The 21,631-nt window shown below is 38.9% G+C and overlaps 1 protein-coding gene across 2 annotated transcripts in view; it reads right to left on the bottom strand.

Moving 5' to 3' along the window:
* Positions 1 to 634: 634 nt before the first annotated feature.
* NLGN1 (neuroligin 1) overlaps positions 635 to 21,631 on the bottom strand; it is a 735,624-nt gene continuing 714,627 nt past the window's right edge. Inside the window, exons 5-7 of one of the 2 annotated variants that reach the window (XM_019503315.1) lie at positions 12,093 to 12,305; positions 5,844 to 6,633; positions 635 to 4,737 (exon numbers count right to left, since the gene is read on the bottom strand). In XM_019503315.1, the coding sequence (XP_019358860.1) occupies positions 3,921 to 4,737; positions 5,844 to 6,633; positions 12,093 to 12,305 (1,820 nt within the window). In that variant the 3' untranslated portion in view covers positions 635 to 3,920. The remainder of the gene's footprint in view (positions 4,738 to 5,843; positions 6,634 to 12,092; positions 12,306 to 21,631) is intronic. The other variant, XM_019503316.1, reaches the window with a different exon arrangement.

Genomic DNA, 21,631 nt, shown 5'->3' with positions numbered 1-21,631 from the left:
GCTTACATTAAAAAGTGATAGCCTATAACAAATCAGTACTAGAAAAGGGAAAAAGATCAATACTTTGAATTAATACCACAGAAGAAAACAATTAGCACACATAATAAATGCCATCATGTTTGACAGCTTCCTATGAATTCAGTTCTGTTTTGTTTTGTCAGAATATATCAGTGAAACTCGCAACTGAAATCCCAGTAATTTCTATGCAGTGGCGTCTTTAAAGCTGTAACATATTTGCTTAGGCTTCTTTTCACCTTGGTATTTTCCACAGCAATATTTGTGTTTTAGAAAAACCACCATATACGATAATTTTAAAATTACTGTTTATAAGAGCCATTTTTTAATTCATGTAATAGCAGCAGTAATCATGTTTTCCTACAAAACATCCTGTTTAGTGAGGTTGTTACCATAGCCTGTAAATTGTTGCTGGACAGAATATAATATGTATCATCAACTGAGATAATATTAAGTAAAATGAGTTATAATATGCTTTATTTCCCTAGAAAGGCCCATGCAGCGCAGTGTTTTGTCTTCAGTTTTAACAGAAAAAGGAAAGTGTGATTCCAGAGAACTGTTTTCTTGAAATGATCAAATTTTCTTTAAAACACCTTGAACATATTCACAAAAACATAAAAGCAGAAAACACAGGCTTTTAATGTTTGCTAAACCTAAACCTTCCAAATCCTAATATCCTGATTTCATTGCAAATCTGCTCCAATGAAATGATACAACAAACGTCATAAAACTTGGTTTTCCATGGCTTATTTTTATGGGAAAAAAATCAGATAAAAATACACAATTAAATTCCATAAGCATAATAAAATATTTCAAAATGTCTCCTCTATTTCTTTTTATGTTTCAGCTTTAAAAACAGTTTCTGACCTTTCTTAAAGTTATATTCACACATGGGGTGTTGGTTTACTTTCAGAAAGCCAGGGACTCTACTACAACAATAAAGTACCAACTGAAATATCATTCATGATATCTGCATCACTTGAATAAACTTTTTTGAACAGGATTTAAAGTTATGAAATTTGCATTGTCGCCTCCTCCTTCTACATTTATACTTTTGTTGGCTGACAGAAATAAAAAGTGTAGTGTCATGCTTGGTTTACCTAAATCATTTATTTTAGAACTAATAAAAGTAAACAATTACCAGATATTGTATATATAGAGATATAGATATAGATATATGGCCACCATCAAACTATAGTAGAAAGTTATTTGGTTTTGATAAAGTTAAGAAAAGTACATAAAATCATATTTCATGTATATCTTGTTTATGGCCATCCATATTTTTGTTCTTTTTTGTTTTAGTTTGTTTCATCAACATAGCAAAATACAATCTTCCTATTAAACAATAATTATCAGATGGCAGACAATTCGTTTTATTGGTTTACACTGGCAGGTCACAGTCTAAAAGCACAACCACATCAGGCAGAAATTGTACATAGACCACTCTGGATTTTGAAGACTCTGAAGATTACCCTTAATGCTGCTCTCTGAAATAAACCTTTCCAAGCCAGGGACCGTAATTTATATTGTATTCATTATTATTTTTAGCTTAACGAAATGCCTGAAGAGGAGGCAGGGAGGAGGCAGTGGGGTTTTAGAGGAGGTAGGTAGGGAGGAGGCTATTTGAATTGTCGGTTTTAAAATCTGTTGTTGGTATGCTTAAAAGCACCTTGAAGGATAACTTTCTAGCAATGACTCTACAAAAGTTTAATCACCCATATAGTGTCAACCAGGTGATTTTCATTTCATGGAGTACTGCACATTTATTTCGATTAGGCCTGTTCCATGCCTTTTTCAAACTTTTTTTTTTTTTTTTTTTTCCTTTTTTATTTTTTTTACTTCTGGCTGAAAAAACTATGGCAAGTTTGGAGTAATGAGAAATCATCTAGCACTAAGACATCATACATTCACAATGTCAAGGTTTTTATAAGGAATTGTTTTAGCTGGGACTGGTTTGTACATATGCAGTTCTATTATATGTAGAAGGCATGTTCATGTCTTCAAAAACCAGACTGGCCTTAAGAAATGACTCTTTATTTGAGACAGTTACCATTACTTCATTAAAAAATGACAAAACAGCAATAAACATTTTAGCTCTTTAATGAGCAAAGATCAGGTCTCTTAGCATTGGAATAATATTTGTTATCCAGATTATCTTTATTTCACTCAATGACCAGTAATATGGCCAAGAAGTACAAAGTAATTTTCCATCAAGTAGTATACAATTTTTTTGTGTGTAATAAGCCTTCATTCTTGAAAAAGAGTAACTGAAAAGAAATGTTACTGCAGTTAGTTTGTCAGAGAAAGTTCTTTGCATTATCTTACAAACTATCAAAATTGCTAGTAATTTGAAAAAATGTAAAAAAAAAAAATCACATAACTTCTGTCTAATAGAAATATAGTACAGGTAAGAGAGAAAGTATTTATCTGGGATGTGCTCTTAAGTCCATCTCAATTTTTTTTTTATATAAATGTACATCTGATTACATATACAAACATTTTGAAAGGATTGATTATACCATTACTGGAAAGCAAAAGGGGAATGAAAAGTTTTTTGTGATTTCAGGACATTCATTTAAAAATCGCACAAATATATGTAAGATTCTGGTTTAAAAATTTCCAGTTTTTGGAGGTCTCCAACTTTATGTACCCTCTGCATCTACATTTACACCCTAGAGAGATCTTGTCCAATTAATTCACTTGAATGGCAAAGATAATGTGTACCAAAAAAGGGAAATAACTTCATATTAAAATATTATCAGGACACTTTGTCACATGCAACATGAGTTAAACCAATGACTGAGAGCTGTAATCAGAGTGGTAGTACTGGGGCTTCTTAATATTGCAAAATAACATTTCAGTTAAATCTTTGGACACACTTTACCTTACCAATATGAACTAAATATATTGTAACTTAACCACAGTAAATTATAAAGCCTTCATCAAAGAGGTTCCATTCAGATTACATTTTATAGTATTATTTAGGTGGAAATGAAACAGAACATTAACAACACAGAGATTTTTTTCCTGGGATTCATATCAGCGAGTGTTCACCACTATATACCTACAGGACCATCAAATACCTTTAAGAAGTACCACAATTCCTTCTATTACTGAAGCTACTGTGAAATATTTTACTGTAATTACTTTTGCCCCTTTAAGAAAATCTTCTTTTGGTTTGCCAATTGATGGAGGAAGCTTCTATTAAAAACTCCAATGGGATGAGAAGAATTTTAATTACGGCTTAATCAGCAGCACAGCCACCAAGCATATAAATTATCATGCACATCGTGCTAAAAATATCCAGTTTCCCTTATTCCCACAACTTTTATACTGACAGCACTTATGTGATAATGTTTTACCTGCCAGGCTTTAAAACTTCTTTGTTTGACTGGCAGATTTTAGCATGAGCCCCTTACTAAGGCCTTAACAGCATTGGTGCTTTGTGTACTTATCCAAATATGTAAATATGGTCTACATAATAAAACAGTTCCAAATAAAAATTGGTGAAAATTATCTGACATTCCATTAGTGTGTCCCTTGTGCATATTTATAGATTTTTTTTTTTACTTTTCAGTCATAGTTCTTTCGTTTTTGTGTTGCACATGCCTAATTCAATTATGTAACTTAAATCTTCAAAAAATGAATACTTGAATGTAAATGAAAAAGTATCATTCAGGACAACTGCTTCAAGCAATTGCAAACGGTTGGGTTTGTTTAAGTTCATTTGTACATATGTACAATTCATTTCTTTTCAAAACCCCCAAAGTTCTTGATATGTATATTCACATAATATTCCTCCATATTTAAATAATAAGAGTCTTGTAGGTTGAAAGCCAAGTAATCTTCCGTAATCTCACCTACTGTAATCCATCAAAAAATAAAGTTTGTTTCGTCTTGTCTGGCTATACCCTGGTTGTTGAATGTGAATGAGGATGGGGGTGGGGCAGAGTATTGTTCTGTCCTCCAGTAAATGTATTGAATGTGTGTAGGGGCTGAATCCCCGGTATAGTGTTGGGAATCATTGTAATGGTGTTCGGTGTCATTAAGGGAATATCGTCAGGAGACCTTCTCATAGCTAGGGTGTAGTCTGGGGGACAGGCGGTCCTAAGAACCACCTCATGTGGATGGATAGACTCACATTCATGATCCAAGTCAGTGTGCTTCATTTGGAGGGACATTATCTCCTCTTCTTGTGCATGGGTAAGATCATTGGTAGTAGTACGCTGTGGGCTACATCGCCTATGAACATCATGTCTCCTCTTGTCCTTTTTGTAGTACAATGCTGCAAAGGCCAAAATGTTCAGGAACAGCAAAGATGCTCCCACTGCAATCGTAACACTCAACTCTGTGGAATAGTCCCTTTGATCCACTGAAAATGGACTTGGCTGCTGTTTCGAATCATCTTGTTTGGCTGTGGGAAAGGCTGAAGTAACAGAAACAGAATTTTTCCTTGTTGGTCTGAAAGTAATATCAGTTGATGGCACTTTAGTTGTGGTAGAGGTATACTGTGAAATGTCGTTAAGATTGTGCAGATGAGGTACCAGTTCCAACCACAGGTTCACTTTATTGGCCCTGTAATGTTCTTTCACGCGTGGTTTTAATCCAATGTGAAGATACAGTTGGTCCTTTTGGGAATATCGGGTCCATGCTACTTCCTCAAAACGATTGGGTTTTGTATGGATAAATTTTGTGTCTTGTGGGACTGGCTGATTGGGGTCACTAAACAAAAGGAAAAGAAAAAAAAAAAGATGAGATGTTTGCATGTCAGAGGTTTTGTACCATAATTGTAAACCAGGCATGTAAGAAAATAGCATTTGAGGAACTGAAGACAATTCTAACAGCAGCCTTTAAAATCAACCATCACTGGGCAAGGTTCCCTTGCTTAGGTTTGTCAATGAGCTTCGTGTGCCTCAATCAGCAGCAACACTAACTTTCTATCTCTTGTCCCTTCAGAAAACATTGACAACAGTCCATGCTATTGATTCGGATTACTTTCTACTAGAAACCAGGGTGCAAGGACATAAAGCTTGTTTTATACGTAACTTAAATTCATGTCTTTTGAAGTAAGAGGCCAGCAAGTTAATCTGGCATAGCATATAACAGTTTACAGACTGATCCAATGAGTACCTGAGTGCTGAAAAGAGTCATCAGCTCCCAGTGAAGTCTGCAGGAGCTGATAGTTCTCAGCATCTCCCTAGTTCTGGACCTCAATAGTTTAAATTCCTAACTGCCTGTTATTTTAATAAGAGCACGCTATTAAAAGGCTTGATGTTTCATTTCTGGCATCTCCTATTTCATGCAATCCAAATGCCACCAATACTTCAGTATGATCAAATACTGGGGTATGTTAAATTGTTTTTTTATGTTCTGCAGTTCATAATTTCTATGTACCACCTCAGCATGTCCTTAGTCAGTATGATACATGTTGCAATTTCTTATACAATGGTCACACTTAAATACTAGACATATTAGTCATCGCAGCAGAGTTCCCCAATTTAAATGTAGAGAATCTCTCTCAAAGCATCAATATCTTTCAAAGCCCAAAAATATTTTTAAGGGCAGTCATTACACTATGAGAAAGAGAAACATCAGGTTATAATAGAAAAAAATGTCAGGGGAGCTGTTAGGTATAGAATGGTCACCTAGACCACTTAATACCAAGAACAGAGACATTAGAAAAAATGTAACTCCCAGCCCACTACCGCAACCCTTACTCATGTCTGTACCCCGTCACCCATGCAGTCCCCAGTGAACACAACAAGAAAGGTCTGTGGTATCAACTCCTCAACTTTTATAGAAAGTTACTTTTCCTCACTAATACTTACCCAGTTTTTGCAAAGTTTGTCCAGTATGTCATCACTACTGCACTTAGCATAACATCGTTTTTGGAGAAATTACAAGGAAACAATTCAGTAGGACCAATCATAGGGATTCCTAATACATAAGGGACCTCATCCCCATGGGCTGCATCTGCCCAGGCAGGTACCTGATCTGTTTGGCAATGATGGTAAAAGGCATAAAAGTATGTAGGGGATCCAAAATTGGAGTGAAGGTCTGCTGTTGCCACTGCTGGTGCAACCCATTGGTGATCAGTGAACAAAGCAAGCAATGTTTTCCTTCTTGTCTCAGGATTGTGTCGATCTGCCCAGTCAGTGTACATAAATTTGATAGTTTCTCTCAATATATCTTTGCCTTCAGGGTATCCATATAAATTGTCAACAAAATTAGAAACAGCAAAGTCAAAATCACTAGCTGATATGCCATCTTCACTATCAACTATATTTTCAACAAATTTTAACCCTTCCCCTTGGTTTACTCCCAACATTATATCATAGTTGAGGAATTCTCCTTGCTCCATTAGTATCTGAGGGTCATCTGGTATCACATCACCATCAATTACTGGTCCAAAGGCTATATGGTATCGCGCTGGTTGAATGTCCTGGTCAACAAGTTCTCTATAAGGCTTCTTCTGTAGACATTCCACCAATTCTACAGTGTCTGACATGTTGCAACCAACTTTAGTAGCCAACATCCTGGCATATTTTGCAGGTTGAAAACTCACTGCCCAGCTGGAGAGAGCTGTCCCGCTTTGAGCGATTGCTCTTTGAAAAAGTCCTGTGGGAAAACATGTACGAAAAAGTACTGAGGTAATGTTTAAACAGTTACACGTTCATAAATATCAGGGGAAGTCTGTGAGATAATAGGAAACTTCATTTTTACAATACAGAAATCGGGGGGGGGGGGGAGGTGTCTTCCTAATACATAAATGCAGCACGATGGTTAGACCTAACAATGGCCTAACCAATGGTTAAACCTGCCACATATAATATGCACCAAAATTAAATGCACCAATGTGCATAAACCATGGACCAACAGAGAGGCAAAACTGAAGCATAATGGAGCTGCAATGATTTACTCCAGCTGAAGATTTGTCCTGCAGGTAATAACTGAGGAACACAAAAGAGTGGCAGGAATTGCTTGATGTTGCATCTCATGTATGATAATATCATTTACTTTGAAAAGTATCATAACAATAAAAGTAATTCATTGGGTTAAAGGAAAAGCTCTGAACTTGATTAATTTCTTGGCCAATGCTCAAGCGAGTAATGGCTTGCAGGTGTGTGACCATGTTTTAAATTAAATACTGGATAGCACCTAATATATGGCTTTTTTACATTCTGTTTAGGATTGAACTTGGCTTGAGATGTACAGTGCTTCTGAATAATATACATAATAAAGCTTATATTCTGATGCCACATGTGACACGGTACTGGACAGCTTTTATATTCCTAACTGATTTATCTAAAAGTCAAGATCACTTCTTATTAAAAAAGACTCATATTTTTAATCAAGGTTTATGGTGATCACATTAAATAAAAGAGGAACATGATGTTTTACACTGAATATCTCAAAATGCTGCTTTGTGCCTTAGAGTTTTAAACATATGCTGAAGCATTCAGTTGTGAGAGGTACAGGGACCACATCTGCATCCCACTAATGCTTGTGAAAAACCTGAGGTAAACTCCAGCAACTCTGGTGCAATTAATTTGGATGTAAGAGAAGAACCTGGACCCAAACAGCTGTTTGCAGATATAACCAGCCTCACTTGAAGTGGCAATCTCCTCCCCTCTTTCAGTATTTTTATCCACATTGTGGGAGGAATCCCAACTCCCTCAAGGTCTATTACTGGCTTTAGTAGCACTAGGACTTCACTAGGTGTCTCTAAGCCATGACTCATACAGCAAGTGTGTGCAGAAAATCCTTTGGGTGATGTCTAGCTGGCTCATTGAGAAATCTTGCAGGTCTGACATTGGAATGGCTGTTTTTATATGTCTTTTTCTCCTTTCTGGCTTGGGCCGTGACGTCTCTTCACTCCTTCCTATCCCCTCTGGAGAAGTTAGCTTTGCTTTCAATAGGGATTTTGCATCTGACTCTTGTGCAAGGAGGATATGAAGGACCTCCTCAGTTGGGCTTTTGCCTCTCAACCAAGGCTAATAACAAAAATAGAACGTATCTATATGTTATAGTTTCTCCATCTTGTTAATAAACATTTTAAAACACTTTCTGCATCCTCACAAAATTGTTGCAGCTGAAGGACAAAGAGCTGCTTGCAATTCCACAGTCTTTTTGTGCACTCTACTGGAAAAATATTTTTTAATTTGACCTATATGTCACAGAGTACTATAGCTAATGAAAAAATCCAGGTAGCACATATAATTTGTGGTAACAAAGTACACGGGCCTAAAATTTGCTTTTATATACACTGCTTCAAACCTGAGATAATTCTGTCAACTTCAATCCAATACTCTAGTTTTGCAACAGAGTAACTGAAGGCAACATCTGGCTCCCTGCTACTGAATTATGCAAACCCTGTATCCTTGTATTGAACCATGGTGAGCACCTGGAAACTCCCATTCAAGTGAGTGAGAATGGCAGGTGCTCAGCCTTTGTTCTTTAACAATGAAAGTTATGGTCCTGATCCTACAATGTGATTTTCCTAGATGGATCCAAAACCGCGAAGAGAGTCCCAATAAAACCAGGAACCTGCCCACATGTATCAAATTGGAAGATCAGAACTGTACTCCAAAGTTAGCTTGCATTCATTGCAGACATTTTGTAAATTAGGCTCTTTGGGGAGTTTCAAAATCCTTACAGAAACTAACAGAGCCAAATGCTAACCCTTTATCTTTACTCGATACCTTTCTGCAGGCAAAACTGAAATCAGGCAGCGATGAGAACTTGAAAATGGGACTCTTGTCTATTTTTGGATAGACGAGTAACCACAATATTCTTACCCTAAGAGTGTTGCCTTATAAAGAGTTAAGTAAAAGTTAAGAAAGAACCTTTGAAACAGAGCAATTGAATTTTTTTTTTCTTTTTAATCTGTAGGACCAGTTTTCCAGTGAATGTGAATCATCTGGAAGGCAATGGAACAGCGGTGATTGGTACCAGCTGAGGATCTGGCCTTTGGAGTATGTATAGCAAGATAATACATGCAGAAATGTTCACAACAATGTATTTGATAATGCTGCACATTTTTTTCTTTCTGCATTTTCTGTAAATATCTTATGCTTTTATTGTTTAGAAATATTGTATAAACCCATGAGGGAACAAAAAAGAGTAAGTTACATGTCAAAAAAGTGCTGATATAAACACTATGGCTTGTTAAATACTACACGAAAGGCTAGATTAAGTTAAAAGTCCAGTCCTCTGGCCATAAAGCTTAATTCAGTTACTCAAAAACAATACTTCTGTTGAACCTTTCAGTGAAAAATGGATGACACTGTGAAAAGTAATTTTCATACTGTAACTGATTTCCACCAGCAACCATGTATAATACAAGAGATATAATATAATACAATACCTATACCTTCACTGTGGCACAGGGGAGCTGGCTGACGTACAAGGGATTTTATCACGTAATATGCCATAGCCTGCAGTTTCTTGTATTGAGTCTCATGGAGGGAATAACTTATATTTATTCACCCTCAGATTTGAAAGTACTTTACATTGAGTAGGAAGTACTGCTTCTGTTTTGCAGACAAGTGAAGTAGATTATTTAACAGTATCATCTTGCAAGGGGCCAAGTGCCTCTTGGCAACTGCCTAATGCGCCGTTCAGTGGGAGCAGAGGGTAACCAGAGAAGCACTCAGAATGAGACTCAGGTGAAATTATTTTGGTAAATAATTTCACTTGAGAGTCCCCAACTTGGAGAATGCTACAACCTTTCAAGGTATCTTAAATGACACATTTTGACTTTTTGTTCTTAAAAGAGCATTTTTCTTCTTTTAAAATTGACTTGCATTTATATTAAAAAAAATAAAGTACCTTGTATTTAGAGTCAACCCCAAGACAAATTTTTCCCACTTTACCAAACCCCCCAAATATACTCTTTTTAGTTTGATCCACTTATTGATTTTTTGGTACAGCCACCAACCCAAAAGATCCCTTATTTGCATGGTACTCAGCACCTAGTTAGATCAGTTCCTCCATAGACTTCTGCTCTTGACAATTTTCTTTGTGTGTTACAACATGACAGAGAAGAGTTTGCTCACAGAGTGCAGATCTCAACGGTCCAGTTATTGCAGATGAAGGCATAGGGTATTCAGCATTAAATGAGCTGCTTTGGATTAAATTTAAGACCAGAGAAACAAGTGATGGAGGATGGAAACTAGGTTGCCTGACTCTCAGCTCCATGCTTAATACATTATGCCACAAAGAACCTTCATTGTGAGTTCTGCTGAAAAACTGACTGCATAATATAACCTATTGTCTCAGACTCAAAAGCTACATCAGTCAGCTCCTGGCTCAAAAGGCCGTTTCCCCAAAATGTTGTATTTGCTCAGCAAGTTGAAATAGAAAAATATCTAAATTATTGTACAAGTCAAATGTATACCTGAGTTCTACACTTAGACCCTAGCCAGACATTGAAGTAAAGGCACGATAGGGTTGGATGCACAATCCCCACAACTGCGCCTCCGGACATGCCACATGTGCATGGCAAGAGGTGTGATTATGGGATCCAGCATCAGGTCCAATCATGCCTTATTGCCGGTGCAGAGGGAGCCCAGGATCACAATTCCAGGCTCCCCCTGCCCCAGCAGCTCTCATGCATGGAGGTCTGTAGCTGACAGGGCCAGGGAGCACCTGGCTACATGTTCATTTACTGATATCATAGGAAAAAGCTACAGAGTTATTACACATTTTTGCAGAATAAGTTTGTGTCTTATTCCTCTTTTATCATGCCATTAATTGATGGAATATGTGTCTGGGTCACAACTTAAGATGTGATTAACTGGTTAATCACATCTTAAGCATAATGTGTAGATGGGGCCTAATTACGCTTCAAGATCTTCCAGACATTAAGGTAATCTTTGCCTGAATATTGGTAAAAATGTCATTTTAAAAAATTAAAATCTGGAAAAATATGAAAAAAATTAAACCTGCAGTTCTGGTAATGTTTCCCCAATAGTACTGTTCACGTAAAAGAGGATCAGCCTGATTCTTCTCTCAGCTGTACCAGTACAGGGTCTGAGCCAAAGCCTAGGGATCTTTTTGTTCCTCTCAGCAGGCTTTGGATCATGCCTAGATTAGAAGTCACTCTGCTGACATCACCAGAGTTAGATTGGTCTGCCTGTACGCTCAGAGCCCAACAAGACTATCACAGGGTAAATCAGAGAAGCCTATATGGCATTCTGAGACCTGCCAAATACTTCTAAAATAATGCAGCATAAATCTGTGAAAGCAATGAGAAAACTGGGTAAAAAATAATTATGTGATCAATAATCAGTGGCCATGCAAATGAGAAAAAGTGTGTGGAACTCTGGTGCCAAAATTGTAGGACAAGGAAAATAGGTTTTTGGCCTCAAACAGCATGTATTTTATTTCCTGCTGTCTGCCTTAACTAGGGAGAAACAGTGTTAGTTATGGAATAGGAAAAACATATATATATATATATATATAATCCTTTGCAACCTGGATGCTTTGACAATTTTGGATCATGCATGCAAAACATTCAAAACATTCTTTTCTCAGATGACAGCAAGTGAAATTCATGCAGTTTCAGACAAAAGATTTCTGAACTAGGCACTTGTTTCCGTCACACAAGATAATAGTTTTAAGCATTTCAGCCATTATCCCTGAAAAGAGAAACTGTGTCATTTTATTTTTCTTTAAATCCTGTTCCTCATGAGAAACTAAACATTTCTCTGATGACTGATTGAATATAGGGGGCCTCATCTACTGTGAGCATCACTGACTGGCTTTCCAAAGAGTACACCCTTAGGTAGGAAAGAAAAGAGACAAAAATGATGCACTTAGTGTGTGCTGTTCAGAAGTCTACTGTAAAAGTGTTTCTAACAAAGGTCCATAAGAAAAAGAAGAAAGTGACCCCAAATTTAAACATGCACGGAAGAGCCAAGGGAGAAGGCAGCTAGTACAGCCTTTCAAAAGTCTGCTTATTATTGAACTCAACGGTCCGTAGGAACAGAGAGAGATATACAGAGCATCACATACTACTAATGGTGGTGGCATGCAGACACCAAAATTGTCAAAATTTGCAACCGGCATAATACCTTTGGTTGAATTGCTCCAACGGTTACCTTCAGAATAATGGGATAAAGTCAACAGATTGACACATGAACCGCCTGCACCTGATCCAAAAACTGTTATTCTTAGTGGGTCACCACCAAAGAACCCAATATTTTCACTAGTCCATCGCAAAGCTTGAATAAGATCGAGGAGGCCATAGTTTCCTTTTGCTGCTTGATCCCCAGTGCTCAAGAAACCTGACAATGTAAATGAGAAATAGAAAAGGTTTAGCAGGTGTTCTTCAAACCATGTTTACTACACTGCAATAAATAACTTTTCAGCAATGTTTTTAATGTAAATGGTGCTAAGTGCTACATATCTGCATTGTAAAATGTTGCCAGGTGGATACAGGAAACAAATGACTCAGCCCTCCCGCACTATATCCTTTGGTATTCATTGTCCTATTAGCAAAGATAAATTAATGTGGGTAATGCACAATGTATAATGCATCATAGACATTCATTTCAGTGTCTAATAGGTCATAACTGAGCAGATACCAATGATTTTCAATTGTAATAAATTGGGTAACAGAGTGCTTGGGGACAGGAGCCATATTTTGGGTGTAAACAGAGATTTCCATGTTGTGGGCACCACCAAAATACAAAGATAAAAATAAAGAACAGAAAAATAATAATGTAGAATATGGATGCAGACTACAAGAAATACAGGGGCATGATCAGTGCCCGCCTGCTTGACAGCACCTTTTGTCAACATAGTGTTCGCCAGAGCATCCAGCTGCTATAGGCATGTATGGACATGGGTTCTGGGTATGCTGGATGGGTTAGTGCTGTATTCAATTCATTGCTTGGGGCACAGGTACCCTGTACCACACCATATGACCTCTTCTCCTCCTCCTTTTTTTTGTCCTTCTGTCCTTACTCCTACCAAATTTATGTTGGGGGATAGACGGGATTGGACAGCTTGACTGGCTCCCCCCCAAGCTCCAAACCATTTCCCTTCAATTGGGTTAACTGAATCTGCTTTTAAGGACACACAACAAGCAAGACTCAGATGTAAACCACAGAGTGCAAGGATTGTTTCCTTGTAGTTGGCGTGGAGAGGAATGGAGGTGTGTACTACGTGCAGGGATGTCGGTGTTTCCCCAGTCACAGCTTTGCATGTACTGCAGTTCTTTTCATCCTTCAAACCAGCTGACTTGAAAAGATGGGCAATCAACACAGAGAAAAGCCTGAGCTGGTAAAAGATATCATTTTGCTTTTTGATTCTATTGGATACTACTTCCAACCTGCAAAGCCTTATGAGCAAATGTTTAAATAATACCGGCATTTTTCAAGACACTGAAAGCCTCTACTTGCATATGGAACTGATTTAACACCCACAAAATGGACAATATAACAGCCTTTCAATGCATGCCCTGTAGAGAAGTACAACCATTAAAACAATTAACTCCCCATGAACTAAATGTTAGTGGGTCCTCTGTTCTAGTTAAAATTGCACTGATTTAACTCTCCTCTGGCACCAGGATTGAGACTCAAAACAAAAGTTTACAGTACTTTCCCAGAAGAAGCAGAAAGTAGTTCTCTGACAAAACTCCTACCATTTCATCAACAGTGATAACAGCAGCTCTTAGGGTTTAAATTCAGAAGAACAACTATCTATGTACTGTTGACAGGACTGAAAGAACACCCCAAAAAAATCTTCATTTGCAGTTGCTGGTTACTACAGCCCAAAGGTATTTAGGAACCTAGCTCCGTTGATTTTAATGGCTCAAACACTTTAAGTTACTGAACCCGGAAGATGTTAGACCACTATCTGACAGGTATAACCTCATGGGCTGCATCCAGATGAGCGTGGCCATGCGGTATGTGGTGCCACAGACTTGTCCGTGGCACCACATACCGCACATTCAGTTGTTCTTTGTTCTGCAAGGTAGCAGCAAGGGTGGGGGTCCCAGGGTCAAAAAAAACTGTGCAAAAAAAAAAAAAAAAGCAGATCGGCACACGTGGTGCTAGTACACGCTGCCCAAAACTGGTGCACACTGGTGCCGCCAGTGCACACTGCCCAAAACTGCTCCAGCTGCCAGCGAGACTCTGAGTGGCAGGATCACCACTGCTGCAGCTCTAGGAGACCCCCAGGACCCTAGGTAAGGATGCTGGGGCCAGCCCAGTGCTGGCCCCAGCCTCCCCTACTCCACCTGGGATAACCAACCACATGCCAGAGGGTGCATGGCACAGGCGCTTCCGCAGGGACAAGTATCAGTGGCACAAGATGTCCCACTGCTCCCTTCTTGTTCTGTGGGAAACAAGTGTCCATGCTTGTGTGGACGCGGCCATGAAGTGCATAACTACTGGTTTTTTCCTATATAACTAAAATCCTATCACAATAAACAATAGTATATATAATCCACATGCCATTTATTACTTTATTCTGCTAATGCAACTCCTGATGAATATAATTTATTTAGTATCCAGTCAAATGCTTAGACATTCATTCTAGGAGACCTTTCTAAGTGTACTAAAAACTAGCTTAACTTACTGCATACATAATGTGAGCTATGCTACATTTACTGCAACTGGTTTTGTTGGTATAGCTGCATCTTGATCTTCATTACCATGAAGAGGGAACAGGCAGGTGCCATGAGGAGCTTGGCCAGCCATTTTCCAACTTTATGACTTAAAGCACTTCATCTAATTGGCACACATTGTTCAGTGTAGTTATAGCAGATACTTAGTCCTATACTATACTTTAAGCCATCCCATATTCTGCATTTTGAAAACAAACATTTAGACTGTTAAGCTGCAAAACTGAACAGAGCATCAAAGGCATCAAACAGGGGGATACCACAAAGCACATGGGGAGGCTTTGGGAGGGAATAATCAATATTATTAATTTATTATTATTTTGCTAATTGCAATTTATTATAATTGAATATTCCTGAACTGAGCTAGGAGGAATACGAGGCTCTCTTACCCTCTGTCAATGTTCTTTTCTTCCTTGTATTTGGGCACAAGTCTTGTTCTTTCCTGCACACATACAAGGACTAGTGCTAAGTCCTACCTCTACAGCAAGCAGGTTATTAAGACTGCATGAAAGGCAGACATATTTGCCCCCTGAAAATAATTTTCTTTAGGAATACTGAAGCAGGATGTGAATAAAAGGAGTAGAAAGGGACAGGGAATGAAAGTTTGCTACCTTGTTTTACTTTTTAATCTGCTTGGAGCTAAAAAAATTGGAAGTTCTTTGGGCACCTGTGAATTTAAGGAAATGTTACCACCATATTTAAGGGAGCTGTAGAGTTTTGTGGCTATAAATCCAAGGAAGTCATTCCTATCTTTTATTCGGATTAGATTACAGCCAGTTAGTAAGCTGTCAGTTCAGCACAGCAGGCATGAAGAGCATGAGAGTGATTGGCACAGGTTTAGAATAGCAGGCTCAAGTTGAAACCCAGAAGCCCTTGGGACAAAAAGAACAGTAATGATCGTTGTCTTCACAGTGCCTAATTAATGAGCTTTTCCCTTTCTTTGTCTGAACATGCTTAAAGGCTTTGTGGCCTCATGCAGATTCTGATAATGAACAGACTTGCAGCGCTAGTTCAGAAGTGTCCTGCAGCTGTGCTGCAGTGACCCTGGGCCATTAGTTGGGAAAATGGAGGCTTATCTTGCATAGGGGGTGGGGTGCAGGCTGGATCCTGAAGGCCCAAAACACAAGATTGCTGCTTCCAATGTGATGCCTTATGTCCAACATGCTGCAGAATGAAAAGCAGTCATGTTTTTTTGCAAGACCAGTCAATGATCTACCAACAACCACGGTGATGGCCAGGCATTATGAAAGAAAGCTGACACTAAGGGAGTTCATGCCAAGACCATTCCAAAAAATAGAAAAATCCCTGGAAAAAATAAAGCAAACTGGATAACCTGACGTTAAGGAATCCCTTTTAAAAAGGTTCTCACAGAAAACTACTCTTGTTGTTAAAGACAGATGCTGAGGAAGATATGCTCAGTTCATCAAAATTAGGGGTAGCTTTCAGTTTAAAAGGAAAGAAAGAATATATATTAATGATAATAATATTTGCTTCCATTTATCTAGATTAAATAAATTATGACTTGGGTCCAGACTAGTGGATCCAATGCAGAAGAAATGTCTTACACCTCTTCAGCAAGAACCACACTGGCTGACTTTCATACATACACAAGATGGACGGATATTGATCTAGACTTCCAAGACATGAAACATTTCTGTCCCATTTTTCAGAAACATAAGAAGCCTGCTAATATCACCACCTGTTCATGCACTTTCGCTTGTATGCACTATTAGCAGCATGGCTCAGAAGCATGCAAACTGTGAGGAAGTGGGTGAAGTGACTGATAAGACTGATGAGATGTTCTTTATTTTTTAGTGAAGAACTGTTCAAGGTGGTTAAGCCCATCTCTTTCTAAGGCACTCTGCACAGATCTGCTCTTTAGAGATCCAAGATAAAAACAGACCAAATTGAGACCTGTGAGTGGGGAAAAACTTTGCTTCTCGTTAACGTTTGTGCCAAATCAGAGCTTGTTTCAATATGTTTTTATTTGCTTGTATTGCACAAAACAAGAAGGCAGATTTATTAAGTATAGTGTCTTTATAGGCACATACCTGATTACTCTCTTCCCAATATCTGTAGGGAGCTAGAGTGATCAGGTGACATGTTTCAACCTTGCTGTGATGGGTTCTGGATGGAGAGGGTCTATTTAAACCTGGAGTTATACCAGCAATGACTGTGGCTTGCTTTGCTTAAGACGAGGGTTGATTAAACACACTAGTCCTCTTTATGTTACAAGCACCTGGGTAAATGCATACAACCAGCCACCAGCAGATCCATCATATTCAAGCCCTAGGTAGTTTTGTAATATGCTAATTCATACAGGCTTATACTAAAAAAAAAAAATGCGCTTTTTTGGAAGGATATTAATTCTATGAAGAGGGGTGTGAAGGAGGACGAGAAAGGGAATGGGAAAGGTTGCAAGGAAGTCTACCACAGTCCCTGCTGTTGCTTACCTTAGGGCAGTTGGTGAATGCAGGTGGAGAGCTGGCTGTGGCACATCAGGCTCTGGTGTGCCATTTCTGGAGTGGCATGGCCCTGTGGATTGGTGCAGAGAAGGGGTGGAGCCCAGTGGCAGAGATGCACACTGGAGGACTCCATTAGAGGGGTGGAGTCTGCCAGCAGAGAAGCGCCAAAGAGAAATGTGCCACAGGGAGGCATGTGGAGAGGAGACTCCAGAGGTGGGGTGGAGTCCTGTGGCAGAGACGCGCTACAGAGAGGCACATGGCGAGACCTGTGGCAGAGAGGCCCTGGAAGAGAGACCAGCAAGGAGCTGGGATGTGGCTGCTGATGCACAGTGGAAGTGGTGGAAGGGCCACACCCAAAGAGAAGCAAGCGAAAGATGCTAGGATGAGCAGCTGGAGTTCTGGCAAGAGCTGCCTGGAAGACCCCGGACCCAGGTCAGATGGGGCCAAGATGGGGAGGGGCAGTGGCTTGCTTGGGAGTGCCCCGATAATGCCATGGGGAAGCAGCGAAGAGCCAGAGGGCCAACTGACCCTCAAGTAACTGGAAAAGGGAAAAACTTGCCAAGGTAGAAGAGGCTTCAACTAGGAGCAAGTAGGTCCAGGGAAGCACCTTGGAGCATATAGCAGATGCTGATACTTTTGTTATAGTTCATATTTTAAGTATTCCTTTTAGAGTTATCATCTCAAGAAAGAGACAGTTACGTTTACTGATTCTGCCTTAAATCAACTAGAGATGGCCTTTGCAGAATTGGGATCTGGTACTGGGTCATATGAAAGACTGACAACTGACAGACGAGAGGGTTTTCATTTGTAGCCTTAGACATCAAGGTGCTGACACCAGTTCAGGCCCTGGATGTGGTAAGGATGGAGTATAAGGGATGTTAGAGCTCCAAAAAGAAGCCAGGATGTGGTACCCAGAGAGTCACCTGTGGGGCAACTCTCTCTCAAGAAGACAAGACCAAGTCGTGGCAGGTGAGAAGGAACAGCTACCAGAATAGGCGGGTGATGCACACAAAGACCACCCTCTCATCACCAGTGAGTAGGGCATCAGCCAAGAGGGGGTCCAAGCCCTACAACTCATACCAGTAACAAGGTGGTAAAATGCTAAGAGACAGAGGGAAATTGAAAGTCACCATATAAATTCAAAGAATTATTAGAATGCGTTATTCTAAGCTTTTACTTCCTATGAACATTCACCTTAAAAGGGTGGGGCAGGGGCTGAGAAACCTTTCCAAGGAAGGACTGCAGGTCTTAAAATCTCAGCTTTAAAACAGGATGATCCATTGACATACTGTGATCTAGGCTAATGGATTTATATATGCCATCCCACTTTGCCTCCCTTCTCAGTGGGGAACTGACAAAACCCTTTCCCTCTCCAGAGTTCTGCGATTAGGTTGTAAGTTCATACATAAGACAATTCCCTGTATACAAACAGAATGAAAATAAATGGTAACAACTTTTCACTGAGCATGATAGGAACTCTACCAGTTTCTAGCTGATAGAGCTGAACAGGGTAGCCAGGACTGCTATAAAAATAGAAACAACAGTCATTGTATAAAAACGCTAAGGGCCTGGCTACATGTTCAAATTAAAGCTGGATAGAAACTAGCTATACAGCCGTTACACACTTTCAAGCACTAACTTTATAGCTGGTCGTCTCTTTTTATACCTTTAATAGTCATTTTTATGGTGTAATACCTTAGATCAGCACCTGTGGCCAGTCCACATTTATTATGTGATTAACCAGTTAATTGTGTTATAATTACTTTGCACTTGTGGCCAGACCTACTTTTCACATGTGGCCAGTCTAAATTCATTGCATGATTAACCAGTTAATTGGAAAATATATGTAATGTGTAGCAGGGGCCTAAGATGCACTAATAAATGAATTTCTAGTATTTGGGTTACTTAAAGGAGATGCACTTTAGGTTTGTAACTCACATTTCATTCAAGCCATCTAGGTATGTGCCATAATCACATGTTCATGGTCCAAGTTATTGTTTGCAAATCTCCATACTATTTAGTGTTACGGTTTTATACAACTGAAAGCAAATATTAATTTCCAAATGTGCAGAAACATCAACATTTAGCAGCAAAAATACAGTTCTTCGCCTGCCTACCTTGGGCATTGCAAATTACTCAGTGAAAAATATTTTGTTTTCATACCTTTTAGTAGAACTAATTACAGCTAAATACCATGCAAGTTGCCTTTTAAACTGTATGCATCAAGTTAGAAATGTGTGTGACATAAGCACAATGTAAGCAAGGTGATTAAAGAGTGCAACTTTCCATTGTGAGCATTTCTTTTGAATCCGCATCAGCTAACCTATTTGCGTTTATTAGGTGTGCAACAGTGCTGTGAACATTAAAGTACATGTGATATTCATGAAGTAGAGGATATGGCACTTCACTCTGCTGATCACACTGCTTATTTTAGAATACTCAGCACATCCTTTGTATTAATAGCATATTTTTACTAATGCATAAAAGATCAAGTCATCTTGTAACAAAATGACTAGGAATCACAATCAAGAAACTGGAAAAGGGGGACATAAAACATACAATGCCTAACAAATACACCTTCACAGGCAGCAGTCTGCAGTCCATCAGCTCCAAAAACATATAAAGAAGGCTTCTGAAAATACTACGCCAACTTGCATACACTTTTAAAGTATATTTTAGGAACAGAGGAAACTGAAATTTCTCCCTCCTTGTTTCTGTGCCAAATACATAAAGGTTACAACAAGATAAATGACTTGAGAACAGTAGGTTTAATTTTAATTCTATGAGACATGCAAATTATCAAACTGGATCATTATATTGTGTTTTATTTATTCATAAGCAAATACATTCTTTATAGGCTGACAAAGGTGGAATGGACTGTAAAGGCAATGACATTGCCAGTCCATAGTAAGTACCCTCAGTTATGCAGTATTGCATGTACTTGAATCCAGGAGGAGTCTCTGCCCTGCTGATTTAACATAGGGGGAAAAAAGTCTCATCTTGAGTCTTACATATCATTTGAGTATCAGGGCTGCTGCTATTGCCCCTGCGTGGCTGGGGTCCAGGGTGAGTCGAGGTGGCTCATGTAGCAGAGGAGTGTAGGGGACCGACTGCATGATACAGTGGGGGAAGCACAGGGGAGACCACATGGTACAGGGGTGGGGAGAGTGAGGGGTACACTGCATGATGTGCGGGGAGGGAGTGGGTGAGCACAGAGGGGACCTCACAACAGTCCGGGAGCTGCTGCAGCTTTGACTCCAGACTGGACTGGGGGGGAGGGGGACAGGCTGAAGGAGGCAGGCACCAAGGGGGGGGGTGTGCATAATGTTAAGATCACCCTCCAATTCTATACAAGAAAAATTATAATAAATTTATATTTTTCTGTATGTAGACTCTAATCATTAGGGGGTCATCTTAAATTTCAGGTCATTTTGGATTCAGGTAAATATGGTACCTTTCATCTTGAATGATTAGTTAAGGAGCTCTAGCTATCCCAACTTTATCCTGAATTTATAGATAGAAAATTAAGCCAGCATATAGGCCTTAGATGCATTTGCATTAGGGCCAACTATAGGATTCATAACACTTCTGAGACAAATTATTTCTGTTGCAAAATAGATACAGTTTTTTATCTTGCTGCTCACCAAATAGTTTCTATGAACATATTTCAATCAGAATTGTTTGCAAGCCCTTTACTTTTCATCTCTCTCCAGCTTATTGTTTGTTGTGTATAATTGGTCACTTAGGTCCGTTAAGGGAGCAAAAATCCCATTCCTACTCAGGAAAAAGGGAATGCAAAGGAGTATGAATGTGGCTGACTTGAAAAATGATTCGGAAACCAGAAGACATTTGTGCATAATTGTTCCCACTACTCACACAGCCCTCATCTGTGAAAACTAGAAAACTGCTCAGTTATTTTTGTCTACAGCAGTTCAGTTTTATTCTCATCAGAATAGTACCTCAAGGTAAAGCTTATGAATAACACGCGACGCTGTGAGCAATACAAAATGACAGCACTAACTCATTAAGTTTTTAAACTCTGACTGCGAAGCAGAAACTCTTAAGAATACCAACAGTTCTGACTCCAATGTCCAGTGCTGCTATACAGTAATTTGCCTAAGGAAATCCCCGTTCCTGGTGTCAAAGAAACAGGATTTAATCAGCTAATTGAGAAAGGTCCATGCTCTAGATATAAGAAGTTAAAAATTGCATCTTTTTGCCCAGACTTGGCATTCTGAAAGCACATGATGCTGCATAAATTCAGGACCATTGTTTTACTAATTATAATTACCATTGTTAAGGTCCTTTCTGCAGTACCAGTTCTTTTTTTTTTTTTTTTTTACTCTTTTGTCCTATTTTGGCCAGAATCCATAAAGCTGGAGTAACTATAGAAAGGCTGTTCTCACCTCAGGGAAATAATGTATTATGCTAATTCCAATTAAAGGAAATTCTTTAAACTGCAAATATAACCTTCAAGAGAGAAATGAAAAGTGTGGAAATTTACATTCTTGCCAGA

This window comes from Gavialis gangeticus, unplaced genomic scaffold, assembly GCF_001723915.1.
Source record: "Gavialis gangeticus isolate Ggan-Ray unplaced genomic scaffold, GavGan_comp1, whole genome shotgun sequence".
NCBI lineage: Eukaryota > Metazoa > Chordata > Crocodylia > Gavialidae > Gavialis > Gavialis gangeticus.
The sequence above is the reverse complement of the archived record's forward strand: the minus strand, read 5'-3'. Positions and strand labels throughout refer to the sequence as shown.